Source organism: Lepisosteus platostomus, chromosome 23, assembly GCF_059453375.1.
Source record: "Lepisosteus platostomus isolate fLepPlt1 chromosome 23, fLepPlt1.hap1, whole genome shotgun sequence".
Classification (NCBI taxonomy): Eukaryota; Metazoa; Chordata; class Actinopteri; order Semionotiformes; family Lepisosteidae; genus Lepisosteus; species Lepisosteus platostomus.
Window position 1 is genome coordinate 13311724 of NC_142633.1, and position 27057 is coordinate 13338780.

Below are 27057 nucleotides of genomic sequence, written 5' to 3' on the forward strand. Positions count from 1 at the left end.
GCGAATTAACGGCAATCCACTGTGCTATTAATCACACTGACAAAAGCGTTAGCATGCTGTTGACCTGCCCGAGCACCGGGAAAACTAGGGAGACGTAAAGAGAGAGAGGAAGAGAGAGAGGGGGGAGAAAAAAATGAAGAACAGGGAACAGGTCCAAAGCACAGGGAAATGAAATGATTCTGCTGCCGAAGCAAAACCTTGCTGAGAAATGCTAAAGTCAGGCGAGCCGATGATTCAAACACACAACGAGAGGGTATTTACATTTTCTGTGCTGAAAAGGAAGACCTTCCCAAATACGGCACAGAGGGGTTCCAAAAGATTTCTTCCAGGTTTGTTTAACTTGCTGTTCATCTGGTCTCCTGTGCGCTTTGAACAGTTTGTTGGGAGACAATATGTGGGCCTCGGTGTATTAAAGCAGGCAACGTAGAGCAGGTGGATTTTGGAAACTGGACTAACCAGGCTGGTCAGACTGGAATAAATTGCCTCACCTCTCAAGGCCAGGAATGGAGGTTGCTTTATGTATGTGGTAGTGTGCTGTGAAATGACATTCCCTAGCTAGGGAACAGGCAGATCTCCAAAACAATAAAAAATACAGGTCTATGAAGTGTGCAGACATAAAAATGTCACATTCAGGAGACACACAGGGAGAGACAAGGGTCACAGAAAATTAGAAGAGTGCTCTAAAAATAACTCCTTGGCTTACATTACAACAGAATGTCTAAAAATGTGTCAGAGAACACAAATTTTGGCATTAAACTATTACTGGCACTAAACTAATATCTGGCTTGCATATTGTGGGCACATGTGAACCAACATTTTGAAATGCTTGCTGGTTTGAACCAACAACCACAAGATTCATTGTCAAAATGAATAAAAATGCAAGTGTGTTATCACAGTGCTATCATCAGGAAAGCATTCTTTTACTGGTCTCAGTTTCATTATATCTCATTTTCAGTGGAGCCCCGTTTAAACAATATTTTCAGCCATGTGGACTCGGGCACAGAGGTCAAGTGAATTAGCCAAGGTCACTCAATACATCAGCTGCTGCACTGGGATTGGTAATCAGGCTGTTCTGGCTCATTGACCACCCTATAGTGTCCTCCAGGTCAGAGTTAAGGGTCCAGACACATGCTTTCCTTCAAGTAAGACTTGATTCAAGAGAAGATAACATTGACGGTGATTGAGTCTGTGGCTCTCTGATCTGTTCAAGTCTTTGCAAAAGACAAAAAAGTTCAAAAAAGATTTCAAGAACATTTCAGCTGGTTATAAAGGGGAAGCCCAGAAGTTGTCATGTCAGATTGGACTGAATTCATTAGTAAATGATAAATTGTAGGAACAGAACAACTGGCTCAGATGAAGGTAGGTACTGTGCATGGCTGATATCATTACTACCATCAGGGGTTAAGCATTAAGTGTCCTAACTTAGATTCGATTTTAGAATGTCTTGCCATAATTTAGAAAGCTAATGCAAAAGGTTTACTGATTCCTAATCTAAATACATCTTTCAGATGTGTTTTGACATTGAAGTGACTCTATAAATCTACAGATAAAACCCTTCATTCCTACTTCTGCTGATAATTTTGATTTCAGTTTATTTGGTGTAGACGTCTGCACCTGCAGTGAGTCAAAAGGAACATTCACAGCTAAGCTTCAGGTTGAACAAATTAATCAAAAGTCAGATTATATTAAGAAAAAAATGTTGCATTTAAATAGTTCGGTGTCAAAGTTTATAATCCACTTATGATCAAGTCTACTTAACTTTATACTTTGTATAAGCTTCAGAAACAATTTAAAAAAATACAGATCCTTGCTATTACAAACCGCCTGAGTGTTAAGTTTCTTTAGAGCCGTGGAGGTCTTGATTGAATAATTTGGCCATTAAAAATTCAAATCATTGTGCAGTGGCAGAGTGTAAAATTGGCTGACATCTGAAGCACTTTACTCATTAAAATATGTTTAAAAGAGTCCTGCAAAGAGCTGAGCTGACTCTGACAGAACTCAGGAGTAGTGGTTGGAATGATTCATTCAGATGCAAGAAGGGAAAAAGGCATCTAACAACACACATGAAAAACCTTGTGCCTCCTGAGGTCTGCAAACCATGGATCTCTCCATTGCAATTAAAGGAACTGCACCTGAAGTCAATTTGGACTACTTTGTAAAGTTATAATAATAATTAATAATAATTCCTCACACTTATACAGTGCTTTTCTGGACCCTTCACTCAAAGCAATGGGGACTCCTCTCCACCACCACCAACATGTAGCCCCCACTTGAATGATGAGAAGGCAGCCAAAGTGCACCAGTACACTCACCTCATGTCACCTATCAGTGAGGAGGAAATTTGACTAGGATGCCAGGGTAACACCCCTACTCTTTTTGAGAAATGCCCTGGGATTTTTAATAACCAAAAAGAGTCAAGACCTCAGTTTTACGCCTCATCTGAAGGACGGTGCCTTTTTAACAGTGTAACGAACGTGGCAGTAGAAAAACCCATTTAAGCTCCAGTATGTACTTAAGGTATTAGAAGACATAGAAAAAGGTATGTATGTTAAAAAAGTACATTTTTCATTATCGTTCACCTAGTTGATACATCTTACTGGGTAACATTTTCCTTCGACTTCAGATCTGCAATTTCGATTGAGAAGACTACTAGCAAAATCATTTAAAGACTAAAAAAATAACTCAGTGGTCTGTCGGACCGTTTCTCAACATCTGATCTATTTTGTTGGCCAACACACAGGACAACTCCACTGGCTCACACATTCCAATATTTACAGAGCGATTCAACTTGTGGAATCTTGAGAGTTTACCAAATAACATGGTTGCCTCTGCTGTGTCAATAACTCAGTGTATAATTAAGTAACCATTGAATAAAGAGAGGGCAAACTCATTAAACTGTTTTTTTGAGGCCAGTCCAAAAATGTTTTTTTTTTTGCCTTCTCCGTTTTCACAGCGACAGACCTGCTAAAACACAAGTCCAGCGGAGACTGCAGTGGAAATGGTTTTGTTATAAAATGGGAAGGAAGCAGGAAAACAGATGGGAAGGCCTGAGAATGGTAACAAGTGCATTTCAAACAATGCAGCAGGTCCCTTCCTCTTCTCAGCAGAACAGAGCTGAGAAACTGCGCACAATTACATTGCGCACAATACTGTATACAGTACACAACAATAGGCCAGCTCTAAAGAATTCTGTGAACAAGAAATGACCTGGCTTTCTGGGATGGACTGGAGAACTGATTCTCAGCATCCAACCTGAGACTACATGGTGCACTCAACAGCGTTTCTTTCACTTGGTGTTGAAACATGTATTTGCCATCGATAGCCATCAATCTTGACACTGAAGGGTTATGTGTAAACTCAAAGGTACATCTTTTGCACATTTAGTTTCAAATATCTTCAAACTCAAAACGATTGGAGGCCTTCACCTGTTTAGCCAAACACAGAGAACATGATTTCCTTGTCTTTAAAAACAATTAGCACAGAAGCATCAGATAACAGATCGAACAACTCCACAATCATACTGTACTAATCTTGCACAGAAAACACCTGAGTGATAAACTATTTTCTTTTTTTTCTCTCTAGATAATATTTTAATTAAACTAAAAAAGTACTCCATCGTATCTGCAAAATGTTAAATCACAGGCTAACATTAATTAACACCAAATTACTGTGATAAAAGAAAACAAACTAGGTCACAATGGAGACCCACGAGAGAGAGAAAGAGCCGTGGATCTGCTTTTTAAACCTTTTTCATCATGGTCATGGTCTATATACCATTGCAAAGCATTACACTTTCAAAACAGCTCTGTTTCACACCGCCCTGAATGCCAAAGGCAGTGAAAGAGAGATAGAAGGAGAGGGAGACAGAGACAGAGAGAGTGAAAAGCAATTTTCCTGTTTAAACGGAGTGAATTGCAGTGAATTCAGGATAATTGGGTGGTAATTAGGAGGTCGTCAGGTCGATTTGGGAACAAATGGTTCTCTTTACCTCAGGTGGTTGTCTATGTAACACGAGTGGACCCCCCTCTTTTGTCTCTGTTATCTGTGAGTCTGTACACTGTATGACATCCCAAATAAGGCTCTGCTCCCAGGGGAAGGGAACTGCACTGGTTCCATTACTCATAAGTTAGACGGTCTTGCTGGTGTGAGTTAAGTCTTTTGTCCCTGCAGTATTCTGGCGAAACTACAGTAGATTCATTTCACAGACTGACAAGACTTCTTCAGGCCATCTAAATGCAGGGTCACACCACTGAGCTTCACCTAACTAAAAGCACTGGCATTCCCTAGATAGCACAAAGGGAGAGGGTACTTCAACGTCTTCAACAACAGACAGTGAAAGTACGGTAAATCAGCACAGCAGGGAGGGGCAAAGTGTCTGCATACAGTATATGTCCTAAAGAACACATTTCATTGCAATTAGCCCAAGAGCAAAGGCCGAGTGACTTTTTGTTTTAACTGAAATAAAACTAGATTAATAATGATGCTGTCCGAGTTGAAATACTTGACGAACACAATCTTTAGAGAAGGTAAATAAAAACCATTTTCATGCCGTAATCTGGTTCTACCATACTCTAAAATCGGGAAATACACTAAACTGATACAAATGTTTTTTTTTATCTTGAAAGTATTGGATTCATTTTATATTTGACCATCAAAAGGGGATATTGTCTTACTAGATAAATTGAAATATTCCAGATAATTCAAAAAACATTTTTCCCCATAAAATAACAAACCCCTAAGCGCTGGTAATTCTAGGAGGACTGTAATAATTTGAGTTGTGCACAAAATGCAATTATTATAAGCTTATGCACTTGTAATAGTACTCACTTATTCCTTAATTTTATTAAAAGCAAAAAAGCATTCTAAAACAATGATCAGGTAATGTCTGGAAAGCATCATTTTGCAAAAGAAGGACTTAGTTAAAGACACTCAGCCAAAGGGCTGCCTTCCATTCGTTATTGGGTCTGTTTGGCGTCCTGATGTTTTGTGTTTAACAAAATTTGATTTGAATACCGATTTAAATTGATAGCTCACTTCCAATCTAATTAGATTGTTTTGTCTTTGTGAAATGCTTCAGGAAAGCCTAGGCTCAAATTAAACTTGCATATCTGCGTGCACTCCTCAGAAGTGCTCAAAACAGGATGTTCTTGACACTCTGTGCTGGAGTTCTGATAATGGTGTTATCAGCACCGATGTAAAGATATACACGTATACAACAATAATTATCAGTACGGTTTTCAGGCACTAGGACAGAACCAGCCAAGTTCCCGAACTGATGCCGCATTCAGAAAATCATAAACTGCCTGTCGATAATAAAAGGGAAGGCCCGTCATTACACCCAAAGTTCACAAATGGACTGCGCCACAACAACAGCCAGAGATTACGTCGTTTAGCTTTGACAGCAGACGAGACATTACAAGTAAGATTTGGAATGAGGAAATAAAAGAAGAAAAAATACACCTTCCTAGTGTTTAATACGCTCTCAATACAAAAACCTCACAAGCCCTTGAAAAACCGAAGAGGGAAAAGGAAGGGGCAGAGAATGACTGTGACACAATCTATATGAGGGGGTTCCTTTAGATATTTTGCTTCTGATCTCAACAGAGCATTATCCACAAAAAAACACACCAAGGAATCATTTGCAAACAGCAGCAGTTGTCACACACAGAAGATATTTTGGATCTTGTTGCAGATGGCCGAGAAAGGCCTTTTCTTTTTTCTTATTTTTTTGTATGAGAAAAGATAAGCTGTAACGATGAAAGAGATTTGATGGCTTAAACATACAGCTACAGCATGGTAGCAGCTGCCTTTCACCTGTGAAGCTCTGAGATACTGGGTCTGTTAGAGGGCTATACCCATGTTTGGTGAGTGACTACAGCCTGGCTAGGCAGGAAGACAGAACCCTAGACAGGCAGGAGGCCAGACCAACTCACAGGCACACAAATTAGGCAGTTAAACCAGAGAAAGAGGCAGCGAGGTAAATTGTGCTTTCTTAATAGAGTTATCACACACTAGTAGCTGGCTATAAATGATCTCATTGCCTCTCGAGCTTGGCAGGTCTTTCCGATGCAAGACAAAGAACAAAATAATCATCATAATCAAGACCTGTCCTGGATGGTTTCAGGATTGAAAAACAATGCACTTTCCTAGGCTGTTATTAAATAAGTTTCAGAATCAAACAAATTCAGATATCAGCACTGTGGTGTTTTATACAGTAATGTTAGCATTACTACTACAGCTACTAGAATTCGGATTGAATATATGGGTTGTCTGTTTATCAAAGAGAAGTAATTACAATGTACAAGTGTAATTTTAGTACTTTAAGAATATGACAGTACTGTATACTACAGGTTGTTAGTGTCATAGTTAAATCCCAGTGATACAGGACACATATTCATGTGGAAGAAGGCTTGATATGCAGGCAATGTGGATCTGTGCTACTGTGCCCTGATAAACTGGATAGAGATTTAACATGCATAGAGACACTGACCCTATTAATGAACCTATGACCAGAGACTTTTTTTCAGTCACCCATATTTCAACAACTGATCTGTAAATTAAAAGAAAAGACATCATGTCTGTGACATCAGCTGCATATAACCTGACATGAAGTCAGACTCTCAGATTTCTTCTTCCAAGGTCTAACACAATTATTAACACATTTTCTTGCAGAAATGGTTGAAACTCACACTTAAAATGACATCAAAGTGATAGAATGCTTCTCAAAATATACTTAAAAAATGGAAGTTTAAATTTTGACTTTAAAGGGACGTCTTTCCTTTTCAGATGCTTGTTGTAGTTAATGGCTTAAATGTGTGGAGACATCAATGGCAGGAGACCTCATTGGAAGATAAATTAAAACATCACTGCACATTTGTCTCTTGTTAGTCTGAGTTTAAAAAATGTTTCGCACACAGTGACAGCTGTGGGGCAAGCCCTAGAAAAGAAATAATAAAAAAAACAGAATTGGGACAGCTTCTTAAATACACTGGGTTGATAGTGGCTGAAAGCCCAGCTAGACGCAAATTTCAATATTTCACACGGCAGGGTAAGTGATATCAAGAAAGTCATGTTCAGGACAATTATCTCCCATGGACAGATCAGAGCAACATTTAGTGCAAAAAATGATCAACAAAACTGCAGTCAGATTTTCTGTGCAGTATATAGCATCCAAAACTAAAGTTATTGCTCTTGGTCTCGAGATAACTGTGTTTCTTGTCTCCTCATCACATCCTTTTTAACAAAAACTGTTGTGCCTGAAATGCTCACTGTCACGGAGGAACTTTGATGCAGGTGGAATTTTCAAATTACAAGGCACCCAAATGAAACAGAAAAGCCAGCAGTGCTTCTGTAGACCTTTAAGCAAAGAAATCGAAGTGTTAGCTTTGTGTAGCTAACAAAAAAAAAACAACCAGTGCAGTTTGTGCAGTACACTATGTAATGCAGAGAGGCAGATAGCAGGAATGGGGGGAGGGCAGTGAATCCAGGAAAAGCAGATTTCAAAGGCAGAATCTACACTTATATCTGAGTTAGAAAAAAATCACATACTCACAAGAGAGAAAGATCAAAGGCTGGATCTGACTTTCCCGCTTTTTGATAATGCATGGTACAATTAGATGGGTTTGACAATTTCCATTATGCCTGATAAAATATTTATCAAGCTTTGGAGATAATGTCTGATCCCCATGCCCATTTGTTTAACAAATGGGAAAGACACTTAATAAATAAGTGAAAAAAGGGGGGGAAAATCAGTCAGATCTAAGCTCTGTTTAGCCTCTCCTGCATTTGATTTGCAAATTGTGAGCTTGTGTCATCAATTACAGCATAGTGTGGGCCAGGGTCTTTGCAGAAGTGACAAGCTGGGTTGGGACAGGATGCTGATGCTACCTCATAGGACCATTAATCATGGTGCTTGTGGGAAATGCCCTCAAATTGGGCTCATCAGTCTAAATATTAAACAGAAATCAAGGCACAAGGGCGGATGGAGATGTAGGTGAGGACATAATGAATAGTGCAGAAATGAGTCCCATTCCCTTGCGTTTTTAAAATGTTAAATTAGACTCCAGCAAGGACAATTTTAATTACCTGCACTCTGGCAGATATGAGTATTTCCACCAATTACCCTTTGATCATGAACTGGACTTTAGAGTAACCACACATAAAGGAATTGCTTTCATAAACCAATCACGTGCAATTCCTAATATTTTCAAAATTGATGTAGTGCCTCTTCCCCCTTGCATTTAGTTATTATATGTCATCATATACATGTTCAATAACTTGCAGCGCTATAAATATCAGGTTCACATGGGTTTCTTCCAGGTGCTCCGGTTTCCTCCCATGGTCTAAAGACGTACTTGTACAGTATGTTAACTGGAAAAATTGACCCTGGTCTGAGTGTGTGTGTTTGTCTGTGTGTGTATGCCCTGTGACGGACTGGCGTCCCATCCAGGGTGTGCCCTGCCTTGTGACCATTGCTTGCCGGGATAGACTCCAGCTCACCAGCGACCCTGAATTGGATAAAGCACTCAGAAAACGAATGGATGGATGTTTTACAGTGTTCCCATGGTTTCATCACACTAATACCCTGAATCTGCTTTCTAGGGTTTGTAGCAGGCTTTCTGACTTCCCTATATGCTTTGCTGTGATTTCTCTGTGCTTTAAAAACACTTTATGCCACTTTTAGCTTGATATGCACAAGTTTCCTCTTTGTTAAAAGCTCCTTTTAACACCAAGAAAGGAAACCAAGAGAATTAAACAGATGTAACAGAAGTAGCACGCTCAGTATGGATTTTCACAGAAAAAGCAAAGAATTTCTTTTACTGTGTTTCTGAACATAATTCACAGGCCACTTTCACCCCAACTGGGATTGTTCAGCTGAGGCAGCGCCTCACTTATTTACAAACACCTCTCTGTGCCTGTGCGCTGAGGGTATTGGACTGGGGCAAGCCATAAATTCAAAACATCTCCTGACATTTACTCCAAAGTCTCAGCTTCCTAAATGTTTTGATGCACACGCTAATTACAGGATACACAGAAGAGTGCAGATAGCACCGGGCAGTGAGATTCGAATGATAAATAGCCCAGGAGTGGGAATAAATAGGCTAGGATCAGATATGAAAGTAGGACAACACTGACCAGGAAAGTGCAAGTGAGGTTTGTTTTGCTCAGGCACTTCATGGTTGGAAATCTTGGGAGATGGTCCCCTTATTCCCAACAGAGCAACTCCGGTGCTGCAAAGAGCACCGAAAACTGCCCCAAGCTGCCACGTTTTGGTAAGCAGACACAACTGGAGAGCACATATTTGGCAATGAAAGGTCAAGGGGTCACTCTCCCAGCTGTCGACTGGTGCAGGAGCTCTGAAGAGGAGTGACAGGGAGAGTGCAGCAATGAAGAAATGAAGAATGGAGGCTGCTTCTGCTCCCTGACACCCTTCTTCTAGAGATATGAATGACTATCCAAAGACTTGTGACACCAGCAGCCCAAACAAGTCAACACCTAATCAGAAAGGAGGAAAAATAACAACAGCCAGTGACCCACTGAGTGCCACTGCGGTGTAGTAGCATAGCGGCGTGCGTTGTTAAGACAGGACAGAATCGATTCCCACTCCCTAAACAGGAGTTAGCAGGAAGCTGGAAACAACAGAGTAAACCGCAAAACATTCTGAAATGAGAAGGCTTAAAAAGCTGGATAAAAGGTAGGCACTCATCTTAAATGTGCAGTTTAAAAATACACAAAAATGACATTTAAAAAGTTTGATTAAATAAAATAAGATCCTGAATTCTCCAGGTATCTTACGTAAATGAAGTTTTACTTCACTGCTGACCACATTCTAATTTGGATTGTTGTCTTGTGCAGTATACTACTCTAATGATCTACAATAACCCACTTCTCATTCCAAACTGAAGTTTAAAGAGAGCTACAGTACATGCTACGTGTGTCATTTCAAGCTTAGTGAACCAGAAATACAGACAAGTGTTCTTCACTGTATGACCCAGAGTGATGCTGGTCTAATTTGTAACTCCAACTAGCAAAAGCTCAGCACAAAGGGCTTCAGTCTACATTTTTTTCTCTCCATGGAAAAAAAAATAAATTAAAATCATTTTGAAAAATGACAAATCACCCAAGATCATTCCATGCACTAACTTTCCTATGCTGAATTTCAGGAATTGGCTACAGTGACCTAGTCTGGAGTCACAGACAGACTCCTTACATTACTACCTGCAAAACCACTTTAGTGCAGCAGCCCACCTACCATATGCGGCTTATTTTCTAATCGCATGGGTCATGTAGTTAGTGTGGAAGGCAGTGGTGTGGAGGAATTGGACAATACAAGCGTCTTTTTCTGGGAAAGATACGGGAAGAGTCAAGAAATCAAGAAGCACTCACCACAACCAGACATTTTGTATATCCCTCTGCCAGGTGTGTCCAATCTGTGCTTCCAGCTAACATAAACCTGGTTACCAATTAACTCTGTGCCTCTGCATTGCTTCATATAGGCTGAGGAAAGGCGGGCCGAGGCCGGCTATCTGTGTTGTGATGCTGCTAACGTGAAGGAATTCCAGTGTCAATGTGACAGAGATAAAAAGAAGTGCATAGGGATGACGAGATGAAACAAAGGGCACGCCAGAGGTCAAGCCAGACGATGGGTGAGGGGACTGGTTGGCAAAAAAGGCAGGACAGGAAGTCTTTATTCTCTTGCGAGAGTTTTATTTCAGCAGTAGTTGCACAACGAATGACACGTCATTGTCGGCGCCTTTATCCTGGTTGTGCAAACCACGTATATTTTAAATAAAGGGAAATGTTTATGATTAAAAGAAACGGAAGACTCTTGTCCCTGTCAACATGGTAAATACACAAATGTCACAGTAGTACTGCACACAAGATTGTTAACTTTATATTATTTAACGATGGGAGGTGTGCTACCAAGAGGTGGGAAATCAAGCTTTGCTTTTTGTATCAAAGAAACAGGTCTTTTTCATATTACCATACTAAAAAAAATAAAGGGAATACAGCTGCTATGCAGATAGTTATGCTTTTAACTGCTTATTACTTTTGTAACAAAAAGTTGAAATATGTATGAGATTATGGCTATGCTACACTGCAGATTGTCATGGTAATTGGTTGAAACTTACATTTTAAGGTGACATTTCTATTATAACTTTCTGCTGTTATTAACTTACTCAGTGATAGAGAACATTTAATATTCATATTATCCAGAAAAATTGTATGTGTTCGTCATACAGCTATATAGGAACAGTGAAGATTTAAGTCTTTGTAACATCCTCCAACTAAATACAGAAAAGGCACCTGTTTCTGTGTGATTTCTGCTTCATTTACACAGCAGTGATCTTGAAAAGCAGCAGCGTTTGGACTATAAGTAGTCCTCCGGAGTGTGGCATTAGAAAATCGTGTATGTTAACTAACGTTCGCTCACGTGGAGTGTATCAAATAGACGTGTGACCCAGTTCAAAAGCAGAAGCAGTGCGGGAGAATTCTGGATGCACAAGAACATCCCCCATTAGAGACTGCATGCACAGGAGGAAAGCAAGGCTCTCTATGAGAAAGTGGTGTGAGAGCTGAGATAGTAAAGGCATTGTCCTCCCTCCAAAGCCCTCATGTCCCCTCCATTTATCTGGTACACATGATGCAGCTTTGCAGGGGGATCGGGAGGGACTTCGCATTCCTTTGATAGGATGATACAGGGGTTTGTGACTAAATCTGTTCCATATGACACTCCTCACATGGCCCTGTCTGGGCGATGCAGAACTCAGGAAAAGTGTTAAGGGGGGGTGGGTGGGAGTTAGAGGCTTTTAGAGCACTGATGAAGAGGTGATTTCTGAAAAGTGTGTGATGACAGCAACCTGGAATTGTCAAACACCTGGCTGTGTCTCCTAAGCTATGCATTTCCTTGATTCCACAGCACAATTTGCTGCAAACACTAGCAATGTTGCAAGCCAGAGTGAACACTATTCTTAGAAATTTGAACACCTCCTAATCTAGCTTTATGGGCCAAGTGATACAGGAGGCAGCAAAGGAATGTACATACCTGATCGTATAATACTAGTGAATAACTTAAAATATATAAGTGATTCAAAATGCTCTAAATCCAACAAATATGCTGCAAAATTTATAAAACATTTCCTACGTTTTCCTCGCAAATATTTGCATAGAAGACAAGCAGACTTTAAGAATTTGAGAGCTTCACCAGTTTCTGAACAGCTCTCATGTTCTTTGCAAACAGTGGATTTATTCTCTTGCTTGGCCAGAGGTGATCATCGTGCAGACCAGAGATCCTGAAGAACCCACACTCTACCTCCTCTGCACTGCCACCAAACTTGACCTCCTGGGTGGGCGGTTTTTTTTCCCTTATTTTTTTAACCGCTGCGCTAGCAGGTTTGAGTCTAATCCCTACGCTAATTCCCGGAGCTGATTGGGTTTACTGGCGAGGGATCAGTGGCGCTTCTGGGTCCTGCACACAGAGGCTCAGCACTTCTCCTCAGCCTGGCGCTGCCCAGCCCCAGCTACAAAACAAAAGGCGGCCTGTTTTCTTGCCCCTTTCTTTCAAGAGGCTTAAGAACATTTTTCTCATTTTTGAACAGCTAATATCTTGCAAAAGTTGTCTAATCTCTTTAAGTTTAAGCTTGGCTTTGCAAAAGCTCTGAGCACTGATGCTTATTGCTTGACTGTTATCCAGCTCAGCTTAATTAGGTCAGGGTGCTTTTCGATAGCCAAGGCTGCATAAAGTGCACTCCATGTTTATAGATCTGCATCACTGCAGACAGGTCCCTGCTCTTGTCTTACCTATGATGACAAAAGAGATCTCTACTGCGCCTGTAATCAATACCAGATTCCTCATCTGAAAACAGTAGAACAAATTGCTTACCTAAAAACAAAACTGAAAACTGATTTGCAATGCGGCAGAAGGGCAGTGGATATATGTGATAAATAAACTTTCTTGTGTAGAAAAAGTAATATTTTTTCCCATTTGACGGGAAAGCTCATTACGCACTTGAATGAGACAAGTAATTATCTAAGTAACTGGAAGCATAACTCATAGCAAAACAAATGGCTCTTCTCCAAACTCAGAAAGAAATATGGACTTAAAAAGAATGGAATTCTGATACACCACTGAACACTCAAACCACCTTGAAAGCCTGTAATATTTACTCACAGATGCTCAGCTAATTAAAGCCATGTGTCTGTATTACAGATGTCCCAGAAAACTGAATTATCATACTAAATATGATGCTGATCAGCCATTTGATCTGCACTTTCTAGTTGACTTTGATCATATATCTAACTCAAATCAGCAGATTAATAGTTTGTTTAAAAATATATGTAAGTAATATTTCCTGGCAATTCTGTTTAACATACTTTCTTCTTATGGAGGAATGTTAATAAAATAATATTACGCAAACAAGAAACATCACATGTTGAGCACGGAATCTGAAAATCAGTAAATATCAACTGGCGATACTGATGCTTGAATGCCTTCACAAACGTACAGAATTTAAACCCTGCATTTAAATAATACCACTGGCTCCTTCTTGAGAACACAATTAATACATGTACAGTGTATTGTAAGAGGAAACAAACAGGTGGCCCAGCAGTGAAGTTCTGCTTTTTTTTTTAAAGAGAAAAAGATAGCAGGTAGGTCGGTTACTTCACAGACCAAAACGAAACCTAACACCACCTTTTAGAGTCTTCACGGCAGGAATAAATGGCCTTAAGTTTAATTTTCTTCAGTTCCTGAAGGCTCTTCTAAAGCCCTGCTTGTATTTGACGTTTTACTTTCAGACTGTCATCCTAGATATTAGCAGCTCTCTATTTCTTTGGCCACTCCACTGAAGTGCAGAAGAGAATTTTCTGTCACTGAGAACTGGGGGTCTGAATGCTCAACGGTCAGAGTACAAACTCATAAACATTGCTCCTCAAACCCTCCACCACAGTAGCCTCAATCTGTGTAATAAAAACCACACTAATCACATAATTACACGCACTAAACCAGAATGGAAAGGGAAGGACATTACCTCATGGATTTTCTGTTTGGTAATGCTTGAATTACTGTTTATTTGTTTTTTTTATTTATCTTTGTAAAGAGATACAGGCACTAGGTACTACTTCAAAACAAGGCATACAATACCCTTAAACATGAAGTTCCAGTACATGGTAATTCATAGGCAGAACAGTGGAGGAGGTTTTATTTACAAAGAATTAATTCAAGAACACTGCCATTATACTATCTGTACTCCACATGTACCAATGGTCCACTTTGCAACCCATGAGAAGAAGACTACGTTCAGCAGGACAGTCCGGCTTTCTGACTCCTAATTCAGAACAGGTCCAGCCTGTTCCAGCGTCTCTTCCATCCCACAGTGAAGTCATTGGAAATAGCCAGGAAGTCAGGCTGATTCTTCCACTATTGACGAAGGTTTGCAATTTAAAGAAAAGTTGAGTGTCATTGTCCTGTCCTGTTTTCAGGTTTATCCCTGCTGTCAGGTCAAAGTCATTGCCTTACAAGGTTCATGGTATGTTCATCATCTTATCCCATTCCCAAGTTCAACTCACCCACTGCACTGTTCAGGAAATTCCTTATTATTCCAACCTGTTGGTACTGTTCACTATCTTCTACAGTGGGTCACACTATACACTCTATCCTAAGAATACCTTTCAATGAATCCCAATATGCTGTCACACACTGTGAATGAATATATATATATATGCGCAATAATCAGCATTTTATCTTATTTGACAGAAAATAATTTATGGGCAACACTAAGATTTTACAGGTGGGTATATTAAAGTAGGTTTTTTATTTCTAGCATGGAGACTGGAAAACTCCACTAGTCATTTTTACTGCATTTGCATGGGTTTAATGTGTGAAAAAAATTGACACACATTGCATAAAAGAGGCTGGGGGGGTTAAACTCTAGTCACTGCACTCAAACATACTGACTCATAAAGTAAGATGATATTTACTTCAACAGATGCAAAAAAATGAAACAATTAGAAAAAAAAAGTTTTGGCACAGCTGCAATTCTGTTATACGTATTAGATAAGCTATACCAGAGCAAGAGCATGAGGAATCAGTATTCCACTGGGATGAGTAAGAAATCTGACAAGAAGGACATACTGTACGTGAATATAGATCCCTTTCAGGGTGTTCCAAGACGTTCCCACTACAGTTAGTTAAGCACAAAACTAAAGAAAAATTATTTATTTCAAAATAAGCCAATCTGGTATTCTCTAAAAAATGGTCTTGACTATAAACACAAGTAGTAAAACAAAAACAAGAATAGATGGTGCAATTATTTCTTTCATGCTGTAAAATAAATCTGTTCCTCGTCTGTGGAGAGTACATTTACTCGACTTAGGTACAATTCTTTGGTCTCTTTCCTAAGTACTACAGTTTCAGAAAGACTGTTTGAAAAATAATATCCAGACTTACAAGAACTTTTTCTCTTTCTTCTCAACAACTGGTTGAATAATCCACCTGGTTAGATTTACAGTACTTCTGTTAATCTGTACCTCTTTTGCATTCAAGACAAAATATGTTCAAGTAGTTGTATAAGGTATTGACTTTTTCAGGTCCAGTACCAGCCAAACAACACCTAGTTGACTTTAATATCCTTTGTTTGACAGATCTGGCATATCTTTTGACAGCCTTGACCACTAAACAGATTCTAAGTTTAAATTACTTTCATGAGTAAAGGGGAAAAGTCATCTTATTGTCAAAATTGTTCAGTGAGGATTACAGTGCACATTACAAGCGTGATAGAACAGGGTTTAAGACTAAATCCGTGGGCTTAGGTTAGCATCTGTTTGGGGTAAAGCAATCTGCCATCTGACACAACCACAGTCACAGATTCCATACACATTCCCATTCCATTCAACTGTCAGTGCTAAATGTTTGGAAGATTTCTCATTACAAAACACCAAAACTTGATTAGTAGCCTGTATTCTGGTTGACATTTACAAATGCAAGCCTGTATTTGATTAATTATTCAAAACACAAATGTTTAGATTACTCTCCAAAAGGTTATAATGGTGTGTCTTTCCAAAATGGTCTTTTCCAAAACTCCCTCCTGTGCTGAAACATCCATACTCCATAGTAAGGAGGAAAGGAATGATTATTTTCTGAATGTGTCTTCAGCAAAATGAAGACCTTTACTGTAGTCAAACAAGACAGATATAAATTAAGCCACTCTGGGGTGTGGAACTGGACCTCATCTGTCACATACAGTATGCAGCTATTCTAAGCCAACCTGGTGAGGGGCCAGGAAGGAAGTTTATAGAAAGGGACACCATTAAAAACAACATATATTGTACCTGCTTATATACCTAGGAGTAAATGGTCACTGTGGTAAATGATCGCAAGCTTGGTTTGCTCTTAAGCTGGAACTACTTAAGGCTCAATGTTAAAGAATCCTCAAAACTTCAATTTAGAAAAATGTTGGTGTGCTGGTTTCCTAAAATTTACATAATACCATCAATCAACATTTGGTTCAGGAACAAATCCCAGCCCAAGTTTGAAATTTTAAAGGTGCTATTTATATGTAATGAATAAAGACATGCTTTGGCATTTTTGTAGGCAAACCTCAGCATAAACTGTTCGTGTGGCTTGGAGTGCTAAGAGTCTAGACATTTGCTAAAGATTAAAAGCTCTGTCCACCTTAATTCAGAACATACAACAAATATTGAATGTTTGTGTCACATGTGGATTTAACAGTTACATGGATCTGGTCCAAAACAGCACACATTTCATAACTGACATTTCATACCTTGGATCTGCTTGTATTTTAGCAAAATGACCTTTGATATTGATTTTTACCAACGTGACTATAGCAGAAATATTGTAGCTCTTGTAATTGTTAATTTAATCAAAACAAGAAAGTTTATTGCCAGGAATCCAAAAACTACTAACAGATGTTTGTTGTTAATAATTGTCAGTAGTCTTATGCATTGTGTATGATTATATTAATATTTTATTATCTATTTTTTGTATTTTATAAACATGTCCTATGTCACTTACTGTTTCAAAATCTTGGCTGTCAAACCTTTTTATGTCAATGGTAAAACCAACATGATACTGGTGAACTCATGCAATGCAGCAGCTTGTTTCAGTGATGAAAAATTGAGACACAAAATTCTTAAAATATGCAAAAGGTGAGGATGAATACGAATTAAAATTTAGTAATAAGAAAACAGGATGAACAAAACTTTTAATAGGCAGTCACACATAATTAGTCTATAGCTGCTATTCAAACAATGATCACATTCTTCTATAAATAGCAAGAAAAATCCAAACTTAAAAAGTTGGCATAAGTTTCACAGACATTCTGCTACGTCTGCCTCTGAGTTTCTGGACTGTGGGTGCTTAAATAGTTTCAGAGATGCAAAATAAGAGACATTAAGGTTATTTTAAGCACACTAATGTTGTACTGGCTTGTGAGTCTGAACTACATGAAAGTAATTAGCACACAGTTAGAACCCCATCCACCCTCCCACCCACAAACACAATAAGCAAAGAAGCTGGTGTTTGTAATACTAATTAGAATCTTCATTACTGATGCTAATAAATGAGCTCCGCTATCAACAGCTAATGAGAGGCACTTGTAATTAAAAAGAGGAAAAAAAATGAAAACAATTCAGATATTCAAAGTATTAAGATGCTGAGCTGGGAAATTACCGTAGGGTTCAGTTTGCATGGATCAATTTGTAATCAGATAACGGGCCTGGCTTTTACAAGTCTTTAAGCAAAGATCAGCCACTCTGATTTCAATTCATTTGCTAATTAAGCAGTCTGTTAATTGCTGCAAGGGTCTCTAGCACAGTCTCATTATGTTTTTTAACTGAGCCCTTGACATCAATAGTGAAGTCCGTAATAAACAAAGACATGTTAAGCTCTGAATGAATCGGGTTAACGTCACTGTTATACCGGGTCTCTGACTCTTAGCCCTAAGTTCAAAGACTGCTTTCTTGTCTCTTTTTTCCCTTTGCTTATTGATTTGATTGATTTTCCTTTCTGCTCCTTTATTCCATTCAAGGTCTGCCCAGCACATCAGCAATAACTGCAAAGCCTTCAGTAAAAACTAATGTGAGAAACAATCACACTCTGTTTCTGCCAGTGATGAGCAAACATTTTATTTTCGAAATCATTCAACAGCTGCTTTTAAGAAGTACGGTGAAATGGAACATAAGGAATATATGTGATGAAAAACTAAACATATTATTTTGTCATAACAAAATTGTATATGCCCAATAGCACACTAAACCACCTCACGTGCACAGAGCAAGAAAAACAGTTAAACTGTATACGTTGTTTTTTGATCCAATCTACAGTATGTATTGTCATTCCCTGCCAGCAAGGTGGATCAACACCTTTCAAAATGCTTGTTTTTCACCATTCTTTACTGGGCAGTCATCAAATAATCACTTTGCACTATTATTCCAAATCTTTGTGACAATAAACAAGACAGACGTCCACTTAAACACCCAGAAGCCAGGCAGGGAGAATCTCTAGAAAATAAACTTACAGACCAAATCAGAGCTGGGGTCAGTTATTGACTAACTGACCAATCCGTTACCTCAGCTGTATTGACTTGTATTACCCCCATCTAATTGTGCTTAAGTGTTCAGATATTGGCAGTCCATTATCGCTTTCCAAATTACTAATCAGCTGAAAGCACAATTACCGTACTTACTGCACAAGGGCTAACAACCATTAAAGTGGCTAAAGAAATAATCCCTTCGATACCCGGTGAAAAGTTTTTTTTCCACGATCGAAAGCAAACGCACATGAGACATAAATCCCCATTAGTGTTACTAGTAAATTTACATCAAGATCATTCATCAGTCACGTAACCCAGCTGTCCGAAGTCTTGCACACTTTACGGAATCCTAGTACAACACAAGTTCAAAGGCAAGCTTCCGCCTATCAGAGTATTTTTCAAATCCAAACAGTGTATTGGGCATCACAGAGTACAGAAAGCATGGTAAGTATTTGCTGCTCAACATTGCAGCATTCACAGTTACTCCTTTACTGTTTCATGTCTCAAATTGTTCACCACTTAGGGAAGCTCTCCCAAATACCACTGGGTTCAGAGAAAGCAAACAATTGCAGAGACCGCAGAAAGAAGCTTGTTTGGATCTAAACAAATGTTATTACATTTCTTACCATAAAAATGTTTTTATGAAAAAATAAGGCTTCATTTAATGTTTTGCAATATTCCCAATGAACTTTTTGAATCATAGGACTGGGAAGCTCCTTTTCTGTTGACACTTTTATTGAATGCCAGCAAGCAGGACTTGAAAAGTGGTATTTGAAATGAGTGATGGTAATACAGGGCAGTGAACTAACTGGTAGTTCTCTAACACGGGGTTCCAAAAGCTGGTCCTTGGGACTTACACACCTGCTGGTTTTCTTTGCAGCTGAGCTCTTTACTTAAAACCTTAATTGACCCAACAAGTCCCTTAGTTGGAGCCTTCACAAGTTTGTTTTTTTCCGCTCAAATGTTAAAGGTTTTAAGTTAAGAAATGCAATTGTTAAAAGGCATGCTCCTACATGTTTAGAAAATTAAAACATAAGAGTTCAAATTACACCTGTTATTAAGGGTTCAAGGTGAAACAAAAACCAATGGTGTGGGTCCTCAGCACCATCATTGTGAACTTGTGCTCTAAAACATATGTATACATACCCACTTTAATTACAGACATTAATTCCAAATGTCTCACTACTTTTAACAGTGTTTGTCTGTTCAACTGATTGAAGTCTCAACAGTTTCTATAATACTTAAAAATAAAACACGAAACACATCTAAACAAAGTAAAGACAGATCCAAACTGTTTTGCATGAAAATATTTCCTTTGCTTATCAAATTTAGAAGGAAATGCATTTATAGCTTAAGTTACAGTTAAATCCCTTTCAATAACTCCTTCACACAGTTCATCTGCCCCAAAGTAAATAATTTTATTGTAGTGCTTTTTTATCATTTGAGCAGAGATGTTTACATTTGCAGCTCATATAATGACACTTCATTTCTCCACACTCTTGAGTTCTGTTTATTCTTCCCCAGCCCTACACTAATAGATGAGGAATCTGGCCTGCCAAATGGAATTTCTCAATGTAAGGGTCTGTGCTTAAGAGGAGCTCTCTTCAGCTTGAAGATAAAGTGCCTGGTTTGTGAAGATCCCAAAATGATGAAAAAAAGTGAGCAGAGCACAGTAAATCACAATGTGTTGCAAATCCTGCTTTAGATAACAACTTTGCTTACAAATAATAAACCACAGCAAATCTGAGAACAAGTCCATAAATACAACATATGGTGAAGTGACCATTACTGTGCCCTAACAAATAATGGCATTTCTGATGTCACATTCCTACTGTCGCTCCTCAATAAAAATAGACTTGAAGCAAAGACTAGCACTGTAGATTGTAATACACGCTCGGAAAAGCGAAGAGAAATGTAAAATCATTGCAAGATGTAAATGTTCACAAGGGGAAAAGATTAAAATTATTATGCATATTTTATGCAGCTTTTATGCTGCTTCATTCACAGCTTCACCCAGAGATCACAAGCGATCCCTTAGTCAGTAATATGGAGAGGGGAGGGATACCAGCAAGGGGGTGTTTTCTAGATTTTGTCTGTTAGAAACTTCATAAAGACTTGTTTGCACAAAAAGAAATCTATTACGTTTTTTCTGTTGTAAAAATCACCATTCCTGAACACGCTCGTTTCTTACTTACTCACCTACAAAATCCAACCAAAACGAGAAAAATATTACCTTGAATCAAAAACGAATACAAAACCAGAAAGAAAAATGTAATCTGCCACTATTCCACCGAAGAGGAGGCTGGGAGTGTGGGAAATAAGCCAGTCTCCGAGTCCAAGTTAGTTGGATTTGAAAATTACCTTATTGACAGCTGAATGAAACAATCTGAGATTTTCCAGCGAGCATACACATGCAAGCATGTTTTTTTTGTTTTAGAAAACACAATCAAAGCCCTGTTCTGGTTATAGGACCATAAGCAGCAGAATTCTGACCTCCGATCAGAAGTGGGAAAAATATGTCTGTCGTTTATGAGCTCATCTGACAAGGATCCCAGGGTGTCCTGCCTCTTACAGTACATGCTGTATCATCCTCAAGCATGTTGCACTATCTAATATTCCACCTTCTTAACCACATGGCGAAATCTGAAGATAAAAAGGCATTAAAGCATTAAGAGTTAATGTTGCTGAAAGTGTACAAAACACAGGGGTGTATAGTGGCCTCTTTAATAGTGGACTCCACCAGATGGCAACCATTATAACGAGGCCTTCTCTAATCGCTCTCAACACTGCATGCCTGCAGCTATACCACCTCAAACTGTGATCTTGGGAGACTTCAGAAGCCAAGCAGTGCCAGGCCAGGTCAGCATTTGGGGTTGAGGGGCTCCAGTGACTATCACTGTAAACTATGACCCCAACTGAAGCGGGTGGGAACAGTCCCCAGTACTCTAGGCAGTTATTTACAACCTTTGGAAAGAAGGGTTCAAAGACAATTGGCTATTTGGGTCATATAAAAGCACTCCTTCATAAAAGAAAAATGCTAAGTGTATAAAACAACAATTAGAACAAAATTTGTCAGTGCAGGCGCACTGAGGCCTAAAATACAGTATCTTATTATTAAAAGTATCTTCATCACTTCATCAAAACTATACCTGCTTCCTTGTTTTTTGGAGGTTTGTCTTGAGTCCCAGAGGACAGTAATGTGGTGAGCTCTTTGCTACCTCAGCTTCTATAAGATGTGCTTGTTGTGTTGTTTGCTGAAGCTCTACATCTTAAGCGCACTGCTTATTTTCCAGAGCTGTCCACATTCATTTGCTCTCTGGCAAACTTTGCTGGAGAGCCTTCGACCATAATTCAAAGTAAGCTGTCGGTGACACTAATGAGAGATTTCAGTCATGGAGTCTCATGCAGCGTGGATCCCTCAGCCTCTAATGTGGGGTGTGGTTGACATTATGGCTGGAATCAAGTGTTTCTAATACAGCTCTGCCAGAGAAGCTATGAAAAGGGCAGAAGGGAGCAGTAAGACTTCACTTCACAGGCCTCCTGCTTGAAGTACACTCCTCAAAAGCTTCAAGTCACATATAATACACGTCTGCACACACACCCTAACTCCAACACACCTCAGACATGCTAAGGTGCTTAGCATAATACACATGCACAAAGTTCTTTTACCATTGATAATGATTTCCCCATACCATTGTTCTAAGATGGTATTCCAGAGGCAAAATATAAGAACACACCTGTGTATGATGGGGAAATGACAAAAAGCTGGACACTGTGGCAGCACCTGTATTAATGGTATGGATCAAGTTCCACCTCCATGTTGTTGCAGCTGATACCCTGGCTTCTTTCAAGAAACAGCTGGATGAGATCTTGGAATCAATTAAATACTAACTACCAAACAAGCTAGATGGGCTGAAGACCTCCATTTCATAACCATTTTCATGTTCTTCCATGGCCTCATAGTGGTGAGTCTTGTAAGGGCAAATACAACGTCAAATTGTGCATCAGTTCCTTCTGCAACTTCAACAGGCCCACTTCTGTTGACACTCACTGACAGCATTTGATTACTTGGGAACAAGTAATACGTTTAAAGAAGAAAGAAAACAACGTTTCGGCTGTGGAGCCTTCTTCGGGTGTGAAGAAGGCTCCACGGCCGAAACGTTGTGTTTTCTTTCTTCTTTTTTTCAGCATAGAATAAACCTATTACTTGTTCCTTTGCAGCCTAAGCATGCTGACGCAGCTACCCACCTGAACTACCCATTTGATTACTTCGCCATCTACTCCTCACTGAAAGGTGAAAGAAGCAGCAATAGTCATATTAACAAAACATTAAAATTATAACAAACATTCCATTACACAAATGGGCCTTTTGAATGTGCAGAGCCAATTTCCAATTTGATCAGGTTTTACTCCAAAAACAAAAATCAGTTTGTGGCAGTCTCTGATATATTGTTAAATGTCCCAATATGGGCTCCAAGTCAGCTCTACATAAAACAAATAACATTTAACCTTAAATATTAAACAAGAAAAATCATAGTAGAATTACTTTTTGAACAGCAATAATGAGAAATAATTATTTTGGAATCCATAAAAAATAATCTATGTTACATTTGAAATCAGAAATTGCTTTACTTGCTCAGACATCCTCTAATTAAACAGCTAAAAAGCAGGAATAAATAAAGCTACCATGGAAAATCAGCAGTTATACATTTATAAAGCTGATTAATAAATGAAAGTGTGTTGCAATATATTCACACACACACCCTTCCTCTTATCTCCCTTTACTGAAAAGGAAAAAAAATGTGTATGGTTTCATTTCAGCTTTGAGTCTAATTAAACATGGTTAAGTTAATTGTTAGAGTTCCACTGCACAGTCTGCACAAATTCTGTCTTCAACATCCAGCCTTTCCTTATTAACACCTGCTACTTTTCCAATTAGACTCCCAATAAAGACAAATGAGTCAAGGGCACTCAATTAATTCATTCCTGTCAAGGACTTAGCTAACAAACTCCGCCGACGTGGTTACAGAACTGTGAAGGTAAACACATTCCACTCATAAAAAATCTTTGTATGTCTTTTAAGGAAAACGTATATGCATATGTGAATATACCTAAGGTAGGCACAGGGTTCCTTATTAAATTCAACCTTACACAGGCTGACTGCAAAATGATGTACAGTATCTGCAAACCAATTTACTTAGGTTGCCTGTATTGCAATGGTGCCATCTTCTACTGTAAAAGAACTTAAAGGTTATTCTGGTTTATGTAAATATTGTATTATCTCTGTATGTATTGGTTAGCAATGGCTTGCACAGGTGCAATTTACGTAAGAATGAGACCAAGTGACAGACACTCACAGGAGATTTGGCCTTGGGACGGCTACGTTTCTGAGAAAGAGGGGCATTCGGTTTAACCCATTCAAACTTCATGCCCACCCCCCTGCCCAGCAACACCGCGGATCTTTCTCTTTCACCCCCTGCCTGCACAGCAGAGGCGAATTCCTCCCTCCTCCTCTCCGCTAAATCTGTTTGCAGGCTGCCTCTGTCCCATCATTAGTCTTCTTCTCCTGTCCTCCCATGTTTGCTCAACAGCTCTCTATTTGCTTTACCTGTCAATTTCCACCCCTGCAGTATTACTTATCTCGGAAAGATTATTAACAGGACTTTTAAAAACAGCTTCCCAGATGCCCAGGCAGCCAATGTGTTTGTCAGGTAGGTGAGTTCTGTAATTTCAGAGCAAACAGGAACATGGCGGTGGTTTTGTGAAGTCCTGTGGAAGGAGGCTTTTTGGGAAAAACTACACAGGTTTTCAAAACATATAAAGGGTTACAAACAAGAAAAAGCCATTGGGCCCATCTAGCCTCTTCAGTAGTTAGCAGCTAATTGATCCCAGGATCTTATCCAGACATTTCTTGAATGAAGTCAGGGTTTTGACTTCAGTGACAAAGAACTGCTACCTGTTCTTGGTTTTAAATGCACTTTCATGTAGTTTCATGAACTACTGGTATAAGGTTCCCTCGCAGTCTTCTCTAGTCAAGACTAATAATGTTTAGTTCCTTCAGCCTGTCAGTGTAGCAAACTCCTGTAAGAGGATCTTATTTTACCCAATGCTACCATGTACTTTTTAGACTTGATCCCTAGACAAACTGTATGCGTTATTTCACCTACAAAGGCAGCCAGGCAGAATCCTTGAAGGTGCATCGGCATAGAGATTCTTACTGACATTACCCTCTCCAAAGGCAAAAGATCATGCTGTTAACCCACAGCAAGTCTCCTTTTTTTATTATTGCGAGTTCCTTGTATACAGGAGACGGAAACATTTTACAGAAGAGAAAGGAAACACGGGGACTACATAGCTTCACAAGCTGACGACCCTGCTGTAGGTGGAGATTCCGTGGAAGTTTATTAAACATTCTCAAATATTAATCTTCCCTTTCATTGTATCTGTTGTGTAAAGAGCAGCTCTCAGAAATAGCGCTTTCTGTTGACTAGACTCGGGCCTGGTTGTGAAGTTATTGCATAAGGCACAAAAGATACGACAATGTACATTCCTGGAACAGGTGACAAAATATTTCATGCTAACAGACGTAGGATTCTGATGAAGTGAGTACACAAGATAATTCAAATCAATGACACAGTTAGAGGAAAATACAACTTCAGTGCCGAGCAGTAGAATGGTAGAATGCTACAAATTAATTGATTTCAAAAAAGCTTATTAACTTCCTGCACCGCAATGGAAAAAGTGAACAGGGTAAAGGTGTTTCAAAAATGAGGCAGAAAATTAAATCAGTATTATAATGGGCTTATAAATGGTTTGGGGATGAGAGAGCCTTCAAATCAATAGCAGCCGTAGTTTTTTCCTCCTCCTTCTCTTCTTTTTCTTTTAGTCCATGTAATCATGAGTGTGGAAATTCTTTTCTTGTCTGACCTATTGTGCAATCCATGAAAGAGCTTGTCTTCAATTAGCCTGATAAGAAAAAAAGCTATAGATCACCTGGGAAGCTTCTAATCGGTTTGATGGTTATGGTTAATCTGAATCTAGCGCATTGCCTTTTTTCCTCTCTATAAAATTCGCAGGATATTCAACTTTTGTATATGTCACTCCTTTGAAAAAGAAAAAAAAATGGAAAAGCAGCTCAGTTTTAGTTAGCTGTACATGTAGTTGCATTGGGGAACCCTGCACAGATTTTTTATTAAGTCTTTTCCATTAACTTCCTACCTAGATAAGATCTTAATCACAGCCCTCAAATTATCCGCCTTGACATTTATCAACTCGAGTCATCGTTCTTCAGAGCTCTCTGCCTGACCACGGACGGCTTTTCTTCTTCTGCGCTTTCAATGGAAGTTAATTTTGAGTGCATGATTTATCTCGCCGGGCTAACAGCATTGAGGCGGCCACCTTTATTTTGTTTTTCAAAGGGGGTCGGTCGGGGAGTGAGTTATTGCTGGGTTGTCCGATGATTGCGTTCTGCAGGGAGACTGAATAGGCAGTCGGCGTGTCGCCCTGACGTGGCGCTGGGTCCTTTTCAGAAAGCAAAGAAAAAACAGATTAGGCCTCTGACCGAGGGGCTGACAGACGACCGTTATATCGGCTGACAATGGCGTGAATACCTGATGGGATCAGGGCTCTGTGACTAGTCCTGTTACGAAGATTCTTTCACTTAAAAAAATCGGTTGTACATTAACACTTCCACTGCCACAGCTGATACCGTTTAAGGGGAAAGAAGGCAAAGAGAAATTGATTTTATGGTGTTTATGTTAAGAACGTATTCACCTTCCCTAGGTCTTTATAGCAGCAGTTATTAATAACACAGGGATTAAAAATGAAAGTCAAACACTGTTGGCAATTCTCCGATCCATGTAGGAGTTGTGGAAGTATGGAACAAGCTATCCATCCATGTTGTTGAAGCTGATACCTTGGATTCTTTCAAGAAACAGCTGGATGGGATCCTTGGGTAGATTAACTACCTACTACCAAATGTCCTAGATGGGCTGAATGTCTTCCTCTTCATGGCAACCTTTCTTATGTTCTTATAAGATACAAATCAATGGCAAATCATTGACAATAAGGTTATTGCTTTAGTGCCGTGGATGCTGCCTCTGTGACTTCTTGATCAGATTGTAATTTTAATTTATACATTAGTTTCATAATGCATACGGCATACTTACTATATATTTGAATACGTTTCAGAACAACCCTGAAATGTTTACATACTGACAAGGTATTTTATTTGTGGACCATATAAAAATGAAGTTGTGCTTGTTTGGTGTGCAGCAATAGTTTTATGCCATTACATGTAGGTATTCACACTCATCACACCTTTCTGAGCGCACAAAAGCTCAAGCTAAATTTTTTATTTGTGCACAATTTGTAAATCTGTGTACAAGGACAGGGATAGTGAAGACCTACAGAAATGGGAGAAGCAGAAGAAGACACTGCCGCTTCTCCTCTGTCGTTTAGAATATTGCTCCTCCCACAGCTAATAAGAGTGCCTGGTACATGCTTG

The 27057-nt window shown here is 39.1% G+C and overlaps 1 protein-coding gene and 1 long non-coding RNA gene across 12 annotated transcripts in view; one reads left to right on the top strand and one right to left on the bottom strand.

The window, feature by feature from the left end:
- prdm16 (PR domain containing 16) overlaps positions 1-27057 on the bottom strand; it is a 225530-nt gene that overhangs the window by 163112 nt on the left and 35361 nt on the right. For 9 of the 11 annotated variants that reach the window (XM_088617314.1, XM_088617312.1, XM_088617310.1 and 6 more), the window contains exon 1: positions 10387-10518. The exons of the other annotated variants lie outside the window; for them this stretch is intronic. In XM_088617314.1, the coding sequence (XP_088473440.1) occupies positions 10387-10492 (106 nt within the window). In that variant the 5' untranslated portion in view covers positions 10493-10518. Of the gene's footprint in view, positions 1-10386; positions 10519-27057 lie in introns of those variants that run through there. 11 annotated transcript variants of the gene reach the window in all.
- Positions 9387-10818, top strand: LOC148642103 (uncharacterized). Its single transcript, XR_015929642.1, has 2 exons — positions 9387-9694; positions 10497-10818. It is a non-coding gene; the product is annotated as an uncharacterized LOC148642103 (long non-coding RNA).